The sequence below is a fragment of the Syngnathoides biaculeatus genome, chromosome 3 (assembly GCF_019802595.1).
Source record: "Syngnathoides biaculeatus isolate LvHL_M chromosome 3, ASM1980259v1, whole genome shotgun sequence".
Taxonomy (NCBI): Eukaryota; Metazoa; Chordata; class Actinopteri; order Syngnathiformes; family Syngnathidae; genus Syngnathoides; species Syngnathoides biaculeatus.
Genome location: NC_084642.1, coordinates 19,726,595 through 19,747,213, shown reverse-complemented (window position 1 = coordinate 19,747,213; position 20,619 = coordinate 19,726,595). Strand labels below are relative to the sequence as shown.

The following is a 20,619-nucleotide window of genomic DNA, read 5'->3' as shown; positions in this document are numbered from 1 at the left end:
CTGGAAAAAACAAATCTTTGCCAGGGGGATTTGGATGAGGGGGCTTTCTGTGGCGCACCGGGGTCTAATTACCAAGACTTGGCCCGCTTCAAGGAGAGACGCATTCCCACACTCCCACCAATCCTGCTGTCAAATATCACCAGTGTTATCACTCTATTACCTCTTGGAAGCATTTATTCTACAAAGAAAATTATGGCAATTGGAATGTCAAATGTTGTTTATGTTATTTATTAAGTGTATTTGATGACCAAACCTAAATTTCAGACTTGGTGGCAACACCCTTGTTGGCACGCACAGCAAGTAGACATTGACTGTATTTGGTCACCAGGTTTGCACTCAGCTCAAGGAAGATTTGGGCCCTCTTTACAGAAATTCTCTCAATACTCTCAATACTCTTTTTTTGGGTAGGAGGAGGGGTTGAGGTCTGGAGACTGACAAAGCCAATCTATGATCTTAATATTCTTCTCGAGCCACCCTTTTGTGTCACTGGCAGCACGTTTTGAGTCATTGTCACGCTGACTAACCTGTCCAAGTTCTTTTTTCAGTGTTCTTGCTTGGGAAGGCAGATTTTCATCCGAGATTTCCCGGCATATACTATAGCTCGGTTGCTGTGTGGTTGCGCTTCCCCAAAACATGTTTCCCACCTTCACGCTTGACTGCGGGGAGGGTGTTCTTTGGCTCAGACAGCGAGCCTTCATTTATCACGGCGGATGAAGGTGGGTGCTGTCAGTTGCTCTCGTTCTCCAATCCAAAGCAACCCGCAGTCAGTTTGGCCTCACACAGAAGCAAAGTTTACATCATAATTCGTGACTAATTTACATGTAACGTGTGTATATATAAAATATACATATAAATCAGGAAAGCTAGGAAAGTTTGATCTCTGCCTGGTGAGCCTTATGTGCTGTTTCACAAGTGTAACTTAATAAAGTTAGTGTAAAACTATTTGTTCTGGCTTTATCTAATGGTATAATTTAGGTCAATATCTCCATTTGCACATTCCTATTTTATATATATTTTTTATTTTGTGTATTTGCCATTAATGCTCATATTAGAATGTTAATCAACATTTGTATATTAAATACACAGACACATACTCTTATTCAAGCAATTTTTGAAGTATTATTTTATACTTTTGCTTAGGTCATTTTAATAGTACATTTTTGGCTACTTCAACCACCTCGTTATAGCCTTCTCGACACACTCATAAAGATACTGAAACTTATCAAAGCACACTTTAAAAGGTATTCTTTAGCACCTGTTGTAACTCTCTGTCTTTGTGGCCTTCTACAAATAAGCGTACTTGCTTCGAGCTATTTATTTGTCACTCCCGGTTGAAGTTTACTATTTAACTGGCACATAAAACAAAAGGGAATTAAACATTTTACAGTCCTTATCCCTAATCCCATAAAGAGGCAAACAGAAATCAGCATAGATGTTACAGTATTTCTAAGCCTTCAAATAACTTCTGCTTTAAACACACAAAGAGCAGCAACACATACATTACATGCAGCGAGCGCATATCGCAATATTCTCAGACATGCAGTATACGTAGCCTCTCTGCTCTGTGGGAATGACTACAGTATTACTGCAACTTAGTAAGAGGCCTTCTCTGCCTTTTCATACTCTTAATTGCCCTGCATCTTTTGCTGTAGACGTCAGTGCTGCCTACGCCCCCAAAAAAAACAAAAAAAACAAAAACAACTAAATATATAAAAAATATAGCAGGAATGCTCTCAGCTTTGGTTTCATCTGACCACAGCACTTTCTCCTCACTTTCACTTTCTCAGAGTCATTCGGCTGTTCACTGGCATACTTGAGGCCAGCCTGCCCCTACAATACTTTTTGCCGTCCTGAGCAGGGGCAACTAGATTTCCGTCCACTGCAGTGTTACAAATTGTTTTCTTGGTGACTGAGCTCCCAATTGATTTCTGATCATGAAGCACTTCCCATTTTTTGTACTTGGTTCTCCTCGCTCCATCACGCTTCACACCAAAGACAATTAATGGTGTGTCTTCCCAAGTGTTCGCTTTCTCAGCAAGCCTTTTCTGCTGTTGGTTTTGTAACCTAGTCTAGCTTTTGTGAAGGGCTACAATCTCGAGCCTGACTGCTCCTAAGCGGTGGCGAAATTGATTCAGAGAACACATGTCCTTAATACACGAGTTGGGATCCAGAGTTGAGCGTTCTCCTACATATTTCCTAATCATGACTGGCAGTTACACCTATTTTGCTGAAAAACTGACTCATTCGCTGTTTTTGTCCTTTGGCCAAAGCAAGTGATATGTTGCTTTGTCGCCATCTTGTTGGATTTATGTTGTCCTCACAAGAAAAACAGCTGTGGACTCCAGTCACATGACTTGGACTCAAGTCAGACTCGGGTAATAAATTTGATGACTTGAGACCGGACTTGACAATATGTTTTAAAGACTTGCAGCTTGACTTGTACTTAAACAGCAATTTCACTTGGACTTGAACCCTTTGACCTAAAAGGACTTTCTACCTTGACCAAAGCACTGGGAAACCAACTCTTTGTAGCTTTCTCTTTCTATGTGTGGAAAATCTGATATGTGTCAACATAACGCTGAAGGTCTAAGTGATTATTTATTAGTTGGAAATGTTACATGCCATTATTGCACATGTGTAGTTAGTTATTTTCTTTGAATAGTTACCGTAATTTGTGGCCTACAGAGGGCACCGGATTATAAACCTCAACCAGTACATTTGGAAAGGAAATACCATTTGGTACATACAGTACATAAGTCGCACCTGTGTAAAAGCCGGTAGTGCCCACATTCAAACCCACATTGAAACACGAGATATTCACAAAGAAAGACGGTACACAGAGTTTTCAAAGTTTTAATACCTTACCTTAGCTTAATTTAGAAACAACACAGTAGCACGAACTGGGCTGCTTGAAAAAAAAAAAAAAGAAAACATACCGGTGTAAAAAAAAAACACACAAAAACAGCCGCTGCAGCTACACGTTAGCAACACGGTAGCATAGCACTAACAGAGCCAGTAAAAAAATAAAATAAAAAAAAAAAATACCTAAATCACTGAGATGCAGCAGAAACGCAGCAGAAACACGCTAGCGCGGCACTAACAAGCCCGTTTAAAAATAAAAAAAAAACATACCGGTAAAAATCACGAAGAAGAGACAGTAACACAGCAGCAACACGCTAGCACAGCGCTAACAGGGCTGGTTAAAAAAAATAAAAACATACCAGTAAAAGTCACTTGCTCGGCACACATGTTCCACCAGTCTCACTCTTACATTTTCCGCTCGAGTGCCCTCTTGCGGCTATTAGAAAAAAATCACAGATTAGCTGCATCACCTCATAAACCGCAGGGTTGAAAGCGTGCAAAAAAAGTCGCGTCTTATTTGGCCCGAAATTACGGTTATGACCTACTGGGGACCAAGAGGTCATTCTTTCACACACTACCAAGTATTTCATTCTATCTACCCCTTTCGGCTTGTCCCTTTCGGGGTCGCCACAGCGTGTCATCTCAGATGAACGCACATACATGTTTGGCACAATTTTTACGCCGGATGCCCTTCCTGACGCAACCCTTCTCAGGGAGTGGAGGCCCCAGTTTCATTTACATAAAAATTGTACAGTGTAAATCAACAATTAATGTGACAGCTAAATAAGGTATACATTCCGGGAATTAAATAGTATACATAGTATATATTTTATTTTGACAGCAAAATGTCTTGAAAGGACTTGAAAGTGTAGAACTATGCCAAGAAACTAACCTGAAGTGAGTTGAGGAAGGATTTAGACAAAATCAGTCCTTTGCCCCCATCTTGTGGCATATACAGACAATTATAAGACCTTTTAGGGTACAAGCTACTACTGATATGCACTATTCATGGCCGGGCTGGTCGTTATCCTAAATTGCTAATTGGTTGTGACCCATTTCAGTAAAAGGCTTGTTTTCTCATTTTTTCCCCCCAAGGCGTTTCAGTGTACTGAGTCTGTCGTAATACTGTAATCCATAAACAACTGTAGAAACTGGGGACGTCTCATTTATGTTAAAGTGAGAAAACGTACAAGATCAGTACGGTCTCATTTATTTCCCAGGCTGTAGTAGAGCCACGTTGTTGTTAGGACGGTGATTTGGCCAAACCGGTATTATTATTTATTTTCTTTTTTTAGATAATGATAACGCTCCTTCAAAGAAACACAATACTGCAACGACTAATGTGATGCAGTACCCACGTCTTGCACTGGCTGGAGCCAAATATCAAGAAACATCTCGATTTTCCTCTGTCTTTGCACGCAGGTAGTTGCAGCGAGTAATTACTGGGCTCAGTGCTGCATCAATTATTCACACTTATTTACCCGCAAATAAACAAACACACGAATAAATAAATAATGGAGCACCTTGACTGACTTCAAACTTTTTTTTTCTTTTTTGGGGAAGAAAAACAAAACGCTCCACGCATGATTCACTTCCATTGTGTCACACGTATGCAAAAATAACAATAATCAGCTTGTGAATCCTATTTTGCACAAGTCTGGAGGCTGTCTGCTTTCATTTTGAGCGTGAGTGAGGAGTGTGTGCGTGCAAGTGCGTGTGTGTTGTGGCCAGATATCTCCATCTAAAGCCCTGCGCTATAATTGAAATGGCGCATTTGGCTGCGGGCGGCCTGTGAGGGTTTGCTTTCTGCTGCGGCGTGCATGCACGTCCGCGGACGTCATTTGATTTGAAGGGCCTCGGGGAAGTGTGTGTGCGCGCGCGCGCGAGCGAGCGTGTGTGTGCGTGCGCGCTCCTCCGCCACAACGAACACATCATCCGCTCCAGACATTGAGGAGAGGAAGAGGAGGACTTGTCGGATGCTGCGCGTTGACTTTCTCAACAAGTTCTTGTGGGCTTCTCGTGTGCGCGCAGGAGACGATGGCTGACTGGCTGACTTTGAACTTTGGAGACCTGAACGGCTTCAGCTAATAGACACCTCCGGAACTACTATCACATATATTTTAAGATTCTTTCACCCCTTTTGCTTGTTTCAACTTTGAGTGAAGGCAAGCCTATGCTTCCTTTTTGTCGTTTTTCCTTTTTGTTTATTTTTTTAATGTTTTTTTTTTCGCCATAGCTCGGGAAGACACGTGCACGCGCACGCAAATATATAAGATAAATTCCATTCTGTGCAGGCGTAATTTTTTTTTATTAGTCTGAGAGGGGAGGAGGTGAAGAGAGAGGAGAGGAGGAGGGTGGCTTCTATCACGCTTTTCTTTCCCTGAGAAAATTGCCTGTGCGAGAAAGAGGAGTTGAGCTAATTGTAGCCTAATCCCTGGCCCAGAGGCGCTCGGGCAGCCCGGAGCCACGTTCTGCTTCTTCTTCATCCCTTTCTCCTCCTTTTCTCCTACTTCTGGATTCTTCTTTTGCTACTCCAAATAAAAGGACAGGAAGACTCATTTAAAGAAGAAGGACTAAGACGAAGGGGTAGGAAGGACGGCGGCTCATCTCATCGATGTTCAAGGTAAGCAAGGACGCGTCCTGCGTGCGCTCCCTTCTTATCTTCCTTCTTCCTTCATCTCTTCTCTTCCCTTCTTTCTGTCTTTCTCGCTCGCTTCGGACGCACGCACGCTCGGCAAGCCGGCGTCGAGCTGCAGCCGCGGCGCCAACCGACGCGACGCACTTTTCCTTCTTTCCTTGCGCGATTTTCCTCCCCCCGCTCTGGTCCGGACCGAGAAGCAAATATTTTAGCGGGTTTTTTTTTTCGTTTTTTTTTTTTTTTTTTTTGCTGTCTTTTCGCCCACCGGACTCACAACTGGACTCGCCGTCGACCATGTTCGAAACGGTAATTGCCTCGCAAAGGACGGTTTTTCTTTTGCAACATTAGCATCGCCTTTCCAAACCGCTGTGGAAATGTCAGAGCAGGAATATAGTATCGATAGTAAGACGCCATGTTGAACATTTTCCTTTTTTTTTTTAATGCATGCATTCCCTTTGCACCAAGTGCTTTATTTAATTCGGGCTATTTGAAGGCAGGGTTTCCCCCCTGAAGTTGGGGACTCCAACGTCTACGTCATGCATTGACTTAATATTGTCATTTGCACATAAATTATGAACCTGTTTGCGATTAACAATAACAGCATTTTACAATGAAAATCTTCCAAGTTGACCCACTTTGTGTTGCCAGCCTCTGTTTATAAAATCATGTTTAAAGGGAACAGTGTAGGAGAACCGAAATCATTTGTGTCTGTATTTTGATGCAAAGACTCCAAAGGTAGTTTGGTTGCTCCACAGAGAAGGTGGGGGGGGGGGGATCTCAAATCTCCATTTCCCGGGATTTGGAACGTAATCCCATCCTCATGTAATCGTATTAGAGCAACATGATACTCCAAGTGAGGCAGGCACCACCCTGGGAATTAAAATAAACAAACAAACAGACAAAAACATTCACTTTGGGCTAAAGACTTTTAAGATCATAAAAAACCCACACTGTGCAACAACAAGCTGATCACTTGTGTTGATTTAGTGATGGATGAAATGTGCTTCCCCCCCCCCCCCTTTAAAATGTGTTTTTAAGCCTGCAGGGAAGAAACATGTCAGCCATTCTAAAGTGACCACAAACCATGTGACCTTTTCACGCACGTGATCCGCTCACTTTAGCAGAACAAACCCCGAATTGAAGTTCTGACACCGGGCCTTTCGTCATGGTCCATTTTTCCACCAGATTTGATAACATGGACACTACGCACTGAGTTATCTGTTGCAATCAATCAACAAAGGTAATGATAGTAATTGATGAGATTTAAATAGTATTTGGGAATGCTACAGTTGCTCCATTCAAAAACATACGCGCACAGACAAAAGAAAGCATTGTGACACACTGAAATCATTTTGTGGGTTAAAAAGTTTCAATTGTTTCCGTGTTAGGGTTCATATGGGTGCGTTAATGTATGTATGGTATTTCTTGGCAGCATTTTATGGTCAGTCCTCAACAAAATGTGGAAAACATGGGGCGCCCAAATGACTTTTCCAAGAACGTAATTACATTTGAAAAATGATTTGCGCTCATTTGCCAAAAGCAAATGGAATACATGTTATTTATATGAAGGGTTGGCTAGCTGGCGGCATTTACCTCGCTGCCTTAGCGCCTCCTTTTGAGCAACTATCGCTCAGTGTACTCTAATACAGCACCAACAATGTGTTCCTTTTCAGATATTGCTCCTAAACAGGGATGTGATTACTGGGTAGTTACAGTTTATGTTTATGCATGTATGTATGTGTGTGTGCAAACGCAGACCCCACCCCACCCCCCACTCTCACACTGGTGTGTCTGGGTGCATCACATCTCTCCCATCATGCGACCTTTAATTAGAATATTGCAGCAGCAGTTTGTTTTATTCCCCTAGAGGCTGACACCTAGCATCCCTCCCTCTCGCTCTTTCAGCTCTCTCACTTCTCTTGTCACTCTCTCTCTCTCTCTCTCTCTCTCTCTAATAAGCATCCTCCTTCTATCCTCGCCTGCGGTCCTGAGCCAAAAGATCCAAACATACTTAATTAGAGGCGCCGCGGTGTAGTAATACGCAGGCGAGGGGAACGGGACCAGGCAGTCATGGAAGTGATCTGATCAGGAAGGATATCGTCTTGATTTTTGGGGGGCACTGTAGGATCGATCACTCTTCCTCCACTCTTCGTCTTATCTTCCCGCTCTTCCCCTTCCTTCTCCTCCAATGGCTTTTTTGTACACTTGCTTCCAGGAGGGGCGAAGCATGTCACGGCTGTCTCTGACCCGGTCCCCGGTCTCCCCGCTTGCCGCCCAGGGCATCCCTTTGCCGGCGCAGCTCACCAAAGCCAACGCTCCCGTGCACATCGACGTGGGCGGCCACATGTACACCAGCAGCCTGGCCACGCTCACCAAGTACCCCGACTCAAGGTAACACATCTTCTGTATTCATTGTCTGTCTACACCTGTCCACTGAATAAACCTGTTGTGAGTTGGTTGCCAACATGCTTTTTGAGTTCCTCTGCATAAAGTGACCATCATTCCTGAAACGTAAATATCACGTTTTTGGGAAACCTCCTCATTTAAAACTGAATGTCTACACCATGTCAGTTTTATTTCAAACTCACTGCTCCTGGTGTATAAATGCCTGATGATAGCAGTTCCGTCATAATCTCGTGACCTTAACAGTCAATTTATGAGAGTACCGACTTTTCATTGCAAATCATGAGTTTTTTCCCTGCACCTTACAGAATTTACATTGATGTCTAATGGCCAGCAGTGGGAATCGTGTCGCATCTTCACTTTTGTGAGAGTTAATCTGAGGCTTACATTTAAAAGAGAAAACGATGATGATGTTCATTCGCAAGCACCCACTGCATCCTGCGTAATTGTCGCAAAACAGTTTTCGAGTCTGTAATTCAGCATTTTCTTGTGTGTATTCTTTTGTGAATTGTTTTTTTCATGATCTTCAAATTTGTAAACGAACCACTATTATAGACAATCAATTCTGTCTTTAATAACACGTAACGGTCAATTTAGAGAGGTAACAAGGGAACGGCATTGTTTGGATCAGATGGTGTCACACTTCCCTAAAGGGAACTGTGGTGTTGTAACTTGTGTCACACCACAACTACTGTTCTCAACAATTTGAAAAAGAGTAGATGGACAGATGGAGTGTAGAAACATGGGTGGAGTGAGTGGCGTTTTGACTTTTTCATGAGACTACGAGTAATCTGTAGTGGTCTAGAATGACACTGCGTTACACAGAATTGTTTCTTATGTCTTTAGCCTCTCCAATTGCTAAGGTAACATTATGGGGGGGAAAGCTTGTATCCTAGTAGTAGTAGTATCCTTGTAGTATGATGCAATGCAGTTCTACACCAAATCAAAGTGCAGACAGGATAATAAACAGCATAGTTTTATTTGTAAAGGCAATTTAAAAAAAAAAATACACCTTTTAGGATTGTATTAGGTGTACCTAATGAAGTGTCCACAACGTGTGCGCACGGGACAACAAAAGTGTCCCCAGAAACTCCTTGCATGGTTGATTTTAAAGCAGTTTTTGATGTTTAGTTTTCTTTGTGCCGTGTTTTTGTTTTTCCACTTAGTAGAAAGCGGCCTTGGGTTCCGTGAAAGGCGCGATAGAAATCCAAGTTGTTATTATCATTGGTAGTAGTTAAGAGATCTTGATTTGCGTTCCACAAACAAGACTCTCAACTCACAACCGAAGCCAGAAATGAAATCTTACTTTAGGAACCCACCCCTCACTTAGCTTTTATTCACAGTCTTCAGTGTCACCGTCAAAGTCCCATGCGAGCCAAGGTAAACACACACCGGGCAGGTTGTTAGAAAATCTGCCAAATTGGCTACAGGAAACAATCCTCCTAATCCCCTGATAATACAAGGCTTGATACGAGCACAGTCCGCTGACAAGAAATCCCCAGACAGCTCCTCATTTTTATGTTTAAAGGAAAAATAAAAGCTCCTTTCAGACACGGATTGACGATTGTTGTTGCCATTTAAGCTGTCACGTTCCCCCCTGATACTGATATCTTGTACTTATGTTCATATAATAGGTTTTAGGATCTTATAGATGTTCAATTCAGATGGCAAAGCACATTAATAGAAGCATGTCTTTCTGTGCATCAGACAGTGTACGGAAAACAAAGGCCGCAAGCTAAATTTCTTAATTCAAACCCTCATACAAAGGCCTCGAATCATTGCTGATAAATAGAAATAGTAAATTGTCTAGTATCAATCGTAGCTGTTTTGGGTGTTCAGAGATACCAACACAATCATTTTGCCATTCTGGGGAACCTTATTCCATTCATTTTGTTGTATTGTAATATAAAAGGAGTCCTCAATTCATAAGAATTTCCGTTTCAACGGTGGTGACATAGAATTACGCCACAACAATGCGCTAGTACAGAATTGAAGTCAGCGTGACTTTCAATGAATATTTGTATTATGAACACATTCAGGCCGTAGTTGTAAAAAAAATGACATGATAAAAATCTCAAGGCTCAAAGTGGAGCCACAAAACCCATTTTTACAAGTTTGTGTTGATGACACTTGTCCAGCAGAGTGTACTTACGCTGCAGCTACCGTTATCAACCAGATCAAGATTCCGACATTCGCGGTTACGAACCATGCGCGATAAATTAATTTGGACAGTGCTGTAGGAACGGTTCTGAAGCACAACATGGCACCCTCACCTAGTGCCCTTTTTACTGTTTTTCATTGGAATGTTTTATATCCATAATAATGTTGACTTTACTGTGGCGTTGGCGTTCCACGAATTCAGGTTATAGCACTGCTATAAGAGTGGAACTCTGTCGTAAACAAAGGATTCCTTGACAAGTGCTACAATACCAATTATTGTTCCTTGGAAAATAAAATGTGGACAAATGTCGTTCCTTGCCCTATGAATCACTAAAATTCCAAATAGGTCTCTTTATCCACAATAGGGCTATGTTATCACATACCGTGTGGTTCCTTAGCCCATAAAGCTCTCTGACAACAAAAGGTGTTCCTTAGCTTCTAAAGGGCTGGGACGGTGTTCCTGTGTAAGGTGATGACAAGTTTTCAAATGTTGTTTTGTGTTCGTGGTGTTTTCACGTAGCCACGTATTACCACCTACTGGCCTGGCATGTGTAAAACAATGTTTTTTTGCCAGTCATTTGAACAACTTTTTTGCCGTTTATATATGAAAGTTTTCCATATTTTTTCTTGGTCCTAGTTGTGTAAACAAATACCCGAGTGTTATCCAGTGTTTGTATAGGACAGTTGCTTCAGTCGGTAGTGCGAGATGTTTCGAAGGCGTTTTTGACGGGCGAGCAAGCAAAGAGAAAACACACACACACAGTCATGTCAGAGCATTGTGACGCTTACATGAGCGAGGGTGAATATTTGAGCGTCAGCGTGGCTTTGAGTGCTTCTTCTTCTCGTCTCTCTCTCTCTCTCTCTCTCTCTCCCTCTCTCTCCCTGTCTCTCTACTCTCTCTCTTCTTCGCACATGCTCCTCTGCTCGCTTGGCCCGTCTCTTTCTGTTTCTTTCTCAGCCGGGATCACGTACACACACATACGCTCGCTGTTGTCTCTCGCTTTTCCCAGCCTCCTCAGAGCACACTTGGCCTCGGGGCCCTACTTTCCGCTGGAGCCAGTGGAAGGAGGGCCCTCCCGCCCCCTCTCCTCCACCCCTCCCCTGCCTCCCCCTTTGTGTGAATTAGGATAATGGCTGACAGCAGAAAGCAAAACAATTACACTGCGGCGGGATCCAAAGAACGCCACGCACGTCCGGTTACGGTCCCGAGTCCAGAAAAGGGAGGCGGTTGGGGGAGCGGAGAGTACCTAAAAAAGCATGGTTAAGGAGTTTCAAGTTGATGGTGACTTTTAATAGATCGCTGGCTAAATAATGCAGCGTGCCAAGAGAAAGTTAGTCTAGTAACTAATGTGCGCCTATCCATCTTCCTCAACGGCGGGCCATATTAAGGGACAGTGGCCATGAAACATTGATGGCGCACTCTGTGGAGCTTTCACTTGAACAGAAGCTGAGGAAATTAGGGGCAAATGGTCCACGCAGACAAGGGAGTACTTTTTCCTATCTCTGCTGTGTTCATTTGTGATAGATCTGAAGCGGCATTATGCATTCTGTTGCTTTAAATGCATATAAATGTCCCCCTCCTGTCTCTCCACTCACCATGTGGATGTCTGAGAAAACAGTCTTTTTATTCATTTTTTATTCTTTGTCATTGTGTCATCATAGTCTTTGAAAATTTCATGAGCCTTTTACGGAGCCATATTGTTACGAGTGTTGTTTCGTAGCAGTAGATCACCAATACTTGATAAATTGAGATTTGACTGATACTGCCCATGTGAAGGCCATAGTAAAGTCATAATTTTCAAAGCTATTTTGCCAGAAAAACTCTCCTTAGCAGCTAAAACATTGGGGGCATACTCAAATGAAAAACAAACTGAGCGAGACTTCTTGTGGTGTGTAACGTCACCAAGTCTGTGCAAATGAGTCCATTGCGTGCCATTCATAACCTGGATATCTCATTATTACAATAAATGCTTTTGGGCCATAAATCTAAAACAATCTGATGAAATAGTCAGTGCCTTCTTGGAGAGTCGTATTCTTTCGCTACATTTATAACCTCAAAATGTCATGTCTCAACAGTCATTAAACAAGAGTATACTGCACTTTTAAGATAGTATTTAAATACTATGTATCACTAAAATTACGTTTGTTGATACATAAGGGCATAATTATTTGCGCTTGCACTTTTTATTGTGTATATATTATTATCCCTTTTTGCAGTAATGTCAAACTGTACAGAATTACCTCTGATATTATTTCTTTAAAAAAAATCATCTAGGGTTCCCCTCTCCTTATTGCTGGACCTCAGGCTGCAAGGCACCCCTTTGTCCATATCTGATCTAAATAACAATGTGAATATGCTAAACTAGTCACCATGAAAGTATCAGTAAGGAATAATTGGCTTTTTTTTCCTCTCTAGGGATCTGGCTCCAGTGGTGACAACTATTTCATTTCTAAGCTACTGGGGTAAAAACAACTTCACCGTGCCAAACTTAAAGCATCATGGGGAGCTAAAGTACAGGGGAATATAATATGTGTATGCACTTAATACAGTCAAAACATGCCTGGGTTTTAACGGCATATAGTCGAACCTAATTTTACGAACGACCCATTTTACGAATGACAAATGGCACAATGATTGTAACTAGCCAGCCCACTATTATTTCAATGCTTTTCATTGATTTTTATTTTGCACAGTATTTATTTTTAACCACACAATCTTCAAAATAAAGCAAATCTATTTTTTTCTGCAGCTGGAATGGATTAATTGCATTTCCATGCATTTCAATGGGAATCATTACCTTGGTTTGTGAACACTTCAGTTTGAGAATTGTCACGGAACACATTAAATTTCCAACCGAAGGTTCTACTGTATTTTGAAATATACGTCTTAACATTTAAGCACCGAATTGAACATACAACTCTGAAGAATAATAATGCGAATAATGATGATTACGTCAATGCTAAAAATGTTGCCCTACCTGATCCACTATAATTAGTATTGATCGCTACAGTAAAGAATGGCAACAATAGAGAGACCATTCTTATAATTTTGAAGCTAATGTTTAGATATTGTGTATTGTACTATATTTGTCTGCCATCAGCAATCATCCATTGATTAATTAATCAGTTAGGAGTTTAATTATGCCCCTTAGTTATAATCTGTATAAGACTATTCCATATTAAGACAGGGACGTGCACACCGGTACTAATTTTTGACATCTTTGTCAAATTTTTAAACACGAGCGAGACCAAGTGATGAGGACAAACTCGGCGTGTGTGTTCTGACTACTCTTATAGTGTGAGTTGTACCCTGGATGAGCAACACAGCACACCCACCTACACATCACAATGTTTGTCGCAGTACCAAGATTCATCTGGGTGTGGCGGTACGGTGCCACAAGGCATCCAGACTGTCGGAAAATCCAAAGAAGAAGAAATGGTAATTATAATAGAAGAAATAAACACAGCCAGGCTGAGTCTCAGCTGATTCAGTGTCATTTGTATTGTTGTGAATGAATTGCGTGACACAAACGCTCAACACAACCAGTTCCTCCTCTATCTGTGTCGGGCGACAGTGTGAGCTTCAGCTTGTTTCCTAACATTTTCACATCACAATCATGGCGTCTGCGCCTCGGCCGAACTCGGTATCAACTATGCACACCAGAATTGTTATAAAATTCCGCCCAGTTATCGATACAGCTTCAGCCATAAAGTACGTCCTGGCCCACTGTGTGCTTCTGAATTTGCGGGAAACCTTTGGGGGAGGCGCTGTTATGGTCCCAGTGTACAAAGCAAACTCCATTAAGGTGTGTAGCTGAGGTGGATTTAAAAAAAAAAAAAAAAAAGACAAATATGATTCCCAGGAGATTGGAAGGGATCCAAGTGTGGAGATTCTGAGTTCAATACTTTTTGTCCATACAGTGTATGTGCAGCACACTACCTATTAAAACGCTCATCCAATTGAGCAGAGAAGGGCAAACATGAGAAGGCCGGCAGAGAGAGTGAGAGAGTGAAAGAGTGAGTGGAGGATGAGGAGGAGGAGGCGGCAGTGGCGGTGGTGGGGGCAAAGAAAAAGAAAAACAGGCAGCATTTTAATTGCTTTTTAAAAAAGTGGAGATGAAAAACAGAGTTAGCCCGCAGGCGTATGGTGAAATTCTAGCTGGAAGAATTGCAAGACCATATGAGAAAGGAACCCCCCGGGCCAAACAGGGAGATGAGTATTGGTTTTTTATAAAGCATTTTGCATCGATTTCCAGAGAGAAAAGCGAGCGACGGAGACGGGAGGATGGAGACTGAAGAAAGAAAAGAAAGGAAGGAGAAGGAAAAAGAAAGAAAGGACTGGCAAAAAAGAGACATTGTTGCTTCCACATACAGTCAAAGAGCACAAGGGGAATTGTCGGGGGTCAGCTGACACTTGATGCAAATGCTTTTTAAAATGTTGCTACTTAAATCAAAAGACTTTAGAAATCATATTTCGTCCATCGTGTTTCTTTTGCTACCTTCCTTCTCTGTGTAATAATAGAATTTGAGCTTTTCACGCTGGCGTGAGGGTCAACTTATGGCGCGGTTGTGTTTTGTCATCCAGCGGAGGAAGTGAAGCTGCGATGAGAGAGCCCCGTCGTGTCAAAACAAAAACAAAAAACAAAGAATACAACAGCACAAAAAGCCTCTTTAATAGTTGTTTTGGACCTAAAATGATGGAAACTGTCAATTGTCTTGCCAGCGTGCGCAACCATTCCCTCTATTGTGCTAAAATAAAGCACACTTGGTGTGGCAATAACAAGATGAAGCATTAGGAAAAACAGCAGCCCCAAGCCGAACATGAGAAGTACTTTTAATTATTGGGGGTAAGAGCATGTTAAACATTTGCAAAAATGAAATGGAGTGGCACTCATTAGGGTGCACCTTCATACTGTATGCCTGAATTGTGTCATTAAGAATCACGTCAAACAAAACATCGCACAATGTCAACACACCAAAAAAGTCAACACACAATTATGCATACGTCGCCTCCTTGGTGCCATCTGGAAAAAAAGGGAATCTGGTGGCAACATCTAACTGCAACCTTTCTAAACAGGAAGTCATCAAATTTTCACCTTCATAAAACCTCGATTACATGGACGGCGAGGTCCTCGCTTTACGACTGTCCTGACATAGGATGTTTAGTGCGCACAAGTTTACAAGGCAGTTTACTACCTTACTAAGTGTTTTTTATTTGATTATTTGAAATATGGCCTGGAAGTGTTTTTCATACAAATATTTACTGTAAGAAATTGTGACTTTATGACTGTGTTCGCTTTAGCGGCTCGTTCTGACTTTTGTACAAAGTCAGGTTAGGACCGCATGTACAGTGGGGACTCTGAATAGTGAAAATTTGCAAAAGTTGTCTCACATTGTAATTGCCATTAAATCATTTTTAAAAATGAATAAGCAAGAGATTGGAGCAAAAAATAACAAGAGCAAAGAAAAAACAAATCTGGGGTTCCTTCTAAAAATATTTTCCGCCCAGAAAAATCACCAAATAGGGAAATTTGTGGGGTTGGATTGTTTTTTCGCTGGTGTCTTGCGGAATCCTCACATCTCCAAAGGCATCACTTTTACGGAAATACAAAACAAAACCAAAAAAAAAAAAACAGTTTCTGCCATTAATAACACATCATCCAAGACAGCAAGCCGTTTTCAACACTTTAGATTGTTCAGTAATAGACCCATGTGGGGATGGACCAACAATAATGATTTGTGAGTGAATATGAAATTTGCCAAATTTGGACAGGAGGTTTCAGTGAAATGCCAGCAATCATACATGTCCTTAAATCTTCAGGGAATTCCACAAGAGTGACAGCAAATGTAAATTTCAAAAGGCAAAGAAATGTAAAAACAAATGAACTGTTGTTAACATGTAAAAATTTAACTTTAACTTAACTATAATGCAGAACAATGAAGGCAAAGAGACTGCCAACACTGATGGCAGCAGTGATGCATATATACATATAAAATTGTCATATTGTTCAATGTTAATATAATGTAAAAAGTAAGACAAGTCTTTAGGTTAATGATTTCTGACAAAGGCTTAGTGGAAATGTGATAACAGCAGACATTCTTAACGCTGATACAAGTAAAAGTAGTTAACCACGTGAACTCGTACAGTACAACTTGTCATCTCTGTCGTCGTCTTCGTTAGCTTTCGGCCTGTCCCGAGCGTGTTCTCCTTTTCTCCTGCATCGTCCTGTCTTAACACAAAGCGTCCCAAAGTCTTCCCTCACCAGATCCATCAACCTTCTCTTTGGTCTTCCTTTTGTCTTGACAGCTCCATCCTCATCACCCTTATCTTTTTACACCTTTCCCTTATCTTACACCTCGTTAATCTTAACTTTAATAACAGATGACAATTCTTAGTTTGTCACACAAGTTAAAAAAAAGGAAGTATACGATTGATATGTCAATTTTGTTTTAGAGTTCTTGTTCTTATTAGGGTCCTAGTTGTCCTGGGGCCTGTGCTTTCTTATTTTGGGTGAGAGAAGCGGGACAGCGTAGACTGGCCACTCACAGTCACAACGATGGACAGTTCTCAGTGTTCAGTGAACATAACACGCGAGGAAGCTAGAGAAAACTCACCCAAACACAGGAAGAGCAATGCAAACGCCACACAGCTAAGATTCAAACCCGGGATCTTTTGGCAATTAGGCAAACGCGGTAACCACTGTAAACCTTAAAGTCAACAAAACAATTTAGCTTAACTTTGATAAAAGGAGATGGGGTTTACTGCTTAGAAGGTGCTATTAGATAAGCAGTAATATTGGTAGTATGGAATACATAGTACATTAGTATGCGACTCTTGTCCATTTGCCACTTCTGTTTCATTTGCGGCATGTAACAGCTGGAATAAAAGCTTCATAATGCTGCATTCACAGCATTAATATTTGTAAGTACATGCGGCGAGTGTGAAATCTGTCCGCGGAAGGGACACTTCAAACGAGTCTGCAGCAGAGGAACGCCGCCTAGAGCTCCTCCTTTCAAGCGGCTGGTTGAACGCAAAAAAATAAAAAAAGTATTTCGGGAAAGCCGCGAAGAAAATTGAAAAATAAATGGAGGGTAATTGTTTCATGCATATGACTGGAGCTTGGCTTGTTTCATTAAGTGTTTGTTTTTTTTGTTTTTTTTTGCATGTGTGGTGTTTGGTGTCGATTTTCAGAATTAGTCGCCTGTTCAACGGTACCGAGCCCATCGTGCTGGACAGCTTGAAACAGCACTACTTCATAGATCGCGACGGTGAGATATTCCGCTACATCCTCAGCTTCCTCAGGACCTGCAAGTTGCTGCTTCCTGAAGACTTTAAGGTAAGTGTCGTCATACGACACTCAAAACATGAAACGTATGAATATTTTCATTTTTTTTTTCTATATTTGATGTTACAGCTTTATTCATCAATTGAATAAATTATTCCCCCACCCACTCAAAATAATGACATACGTAGTGAAACAATTACAATATGAAAAAAAATGTTTAACATTTTTTTACAAATTTAAAAACTATGAAATCCCATCTACATACTAACAAGTTCAACAACCATTTTTTTTTTTTTTATCCGGGATATTGACAAACTATAAGTCTTAGTTTCAGTCTCCACCATTTCGTCTTTGTTGGTATATGTAAGATTCTGTATTCACTATTGATTTTTTGAATAATATACTAACTAACTTATGACTAACGAAACAAAATGAAACAAAATTAATTTTTTTTTATTTCCATTGTTTAAGTAGTCACCACCCTTTCGTGTCTGCGCAGTTTTTGCCTTCCTCCTCCAAACAAAGTCAGTGATTCTCCCCAGTTTCTTTTGTCTAACTCCCAGATAAACTCATGCAATCACATTCAGACACACTCTCATCCAATCACATCCACTCACCAGTACAACAGCACAGTTGAGCGCAACATATTTGTGGTTTGACAACCATCATTTTATGTAGCCATGTATTTTTCTTTTCTTTTTCGGGGAGCAGATTTGTGTGGAACTAGCTCCAAAAAATGCTAATTGATGGAATAACCCCACATATTAAAACATTTTTAGTGGTTAAAAAAATGATAATGTAGTTTTTTGTTCAATGCAACTATAATGCGTGTCACTTATTTGCAGATTTTCCCTCTTCACGGTTGGGCCTGGTGCCAATCCTCCACAAATTGCATGGGTCCGCTGTACAACAAAAATGAATTATCACCAAAAAACACATCTATGGGGCGAATCATCTGCCATTTAATTACTCTTTATGCAATTATATGCAACAAATACATTTGTACAGCAAATGTGCTATTTTCAATAGAAAAACACGTTGCTGAAATTCAATTAGGTGGGAAAGGAACCGCTTGTTTGTTGAAAATTTTGCCAATGAAAGTTACTTTAACTGTAATTTTGCTGAGCTATTTGACACACAAAATCATCACTTTGAGAATATTTACGACTTATAAATATAACCTAAAAGCGAATATTCATGACTTTGAAGTTGGCCATCTGCATAGCTTACCTAGCCACCTAACATTAGCGTCACACTTTCAAACATGTATTATTGTTGACACTACGCTGTCAAGATAAAGGAACCATAACTTCAGTTACTTTGATACATTTCATCGTAATTTTAACAGTACCATTTGATCCTCTACCTACAACAAATTAGAGACTGGCATCTTCAAGGTTTTTTTACGACTTGTTGCGTGAAGCCAGTTTCGTTAACTTGTTGGGAAGTTAATCTAAGTTTTCTTTGTTGTTTTTGCCATAGAAAAGCATACTTTATTAAAATACATGTAATGAAAATTCAAACTGCGTTTCCGGTCGGTCAGCCCACATAACTAGCCTAGGTGAGTGACATTGGTGGCTAGTTTATTAAAGACTGCCTTCTTCTTCTTCTTCTTTTCCTTTCGGCTTGTCCCGTTAGGGGTCGCCACAGCGTGTCAACTTTTGCCATCTTAGCCTATCTCCTGCATCTTCCTCTCTAACCCCAACTGCCCTCATGTCTTCCCTCACCACATCCATAAACCTTCTCTTTGGTCTTCCTCTCACTCTTTTGCCTGGGAGCGCCATCCTCAGCATCCTTCTACCAATATACTCACTCTATCGCCTCTGAACATGTCCAAACCATCGAAGTCTGCTCTCTCGAATCTTGTCTCCAAAACATCCAGCTTTGGCCGTCCCTCGAATGAGCTCATTTCTAATCCTATCCAACCTGGTCACTCCGAGCGAGAACCTCAACATCTTCATTTCTGCCACCTCCAGTTCAGCTTCCTGTTGTTTCTTCAGTGCCACCGTCTCTAATCCGTACATCATGGCCGGCCTCACCACTGTTTTGTAAACTTTGCCCTTCATCCTAGCAGACACTCTTCTGTCACATAACACACCAGACACCTTTCGCCAGCTGTTCCAACCTGCTTGGACCCGTTTCTTCACTTCCTGACCACACTCTCCATTGCTCTGTATTGTTGACCCCAAGTATTTGAAGTCGTCCACCCTCGCTATCTCTTCTCCCTGTAGCCTCACTCTTCCCCCTCTACTTTTCTCATTCACGCACATATATTCTGTTTTACTTCGGCTAATCTTCATTCCTCTCCTTTCCAGTGCATGTCTCCATCTTTCCAATTGTTCCTCTGCATGCTCCCTGCTTTCACTGCATATGACAATATCATCTGCGAACATCATGGTCCAAGGGGATTCCAGTCTAACCTCATCTGTCAGCCTATCCATTACCACTGCAAACAGAAAGGGGCTCAGAGCTGATCCCTGATGCAGTCCCACCTCCACCTTAAATTCCTCTGTCACACCTAAGGCACACCTCACCATTGTTCTGCTACCATCATACATGTCCTGTACTATTTTAACATACTTCTCTGCCACACCAGACTTACGCATGCAGTACCACAGTTCCTCTCTTGGTACTCTGTCATAGGCTTTCTCTAGATCCACAAAGACACAATGTAGCTCCTTCTGACCTTCTCTGTACTTTTCCACGAGCATCCTCAAGGCAAATAATGCATCTGTGGTACTCTTTCTAGGCATGAAACCATACTGTTGCTCGCAGATACTTACTTCTGTCCTGAGTCTAGCCTCCACTACTCTTTCCCATAACTTCATTGTGTGGCTCATCAACTTTATTCCTCTATAGTTCCCACAGCTCTGAACATCCCCTTTGTTCTTAAAAATGGGAACTACAACACTTTTCCTCCATTCTTCAGGCATCTTTTCGCCCGCTAGTATTCTGTTGAATAAGTTGGTCAAAAACTCCACAGCCATCTCTCCAAATTGCTTCCATACCTCTACCGGTATGTCATCAGGACCAACTGCCTTTCCATTTTTCATCCTTTGTAGTGCCTTTCTGACTTCCCCCTTAGTAATCATTTCCACTTCCTGGTCCTTCACTCTTGCCTCTTCAACTCTTCCTTCTCTCTCATTTTCTTCATTCATCAACTTCTCAAAGTATTCTTTCCATCTATTTAGTACACTACCGGCACCAGTCAACACATTTCCATCTCTATCCTTAATCACCCTTACCTGCTGCACATCCTTCCCATCTCTA

General features: G+C 41.4%; 1 protein-coding gene across 3 annotated transcripts in view; it reads left to right on the top strand.

Moving 5' to 3' along the window:
* Positions 1-4,700: 4,700 nt before the first annotated feature.
* Positions 4,701-20,619, top strand: part of LOC133498410 (BTB/POZ domain-containing protein kctd15) — a 41,205-nt gene continuing 25,286 nt past the window's right edge. Inside the window, exons 1-3 of one of the 3 annotated variants that reach the window (XM_061815183.1) lie at positions 4,701-5,485; positions 7,716-7,891; positions 17,256-17,400. In XM_061815183.1, the coding sequence (XP_061671167.1) occupies positions 5,477-5,485; positions 7,716-7,891; positions 17,256-17,400 (330 nt within the window). In that variant the 5' untranslated portion in view covers positions 4,701-5,476. Of the gene's footprint in view, positions 5,486-5,517; positions 5,807-7,688; positions 7,892-17,255; positions 17,401-20,619 lie in introns of those variants that run through there. The other 2 variants (XM_061815182.1, XM_061815180.1) reach the window with 2 other exon arrangements.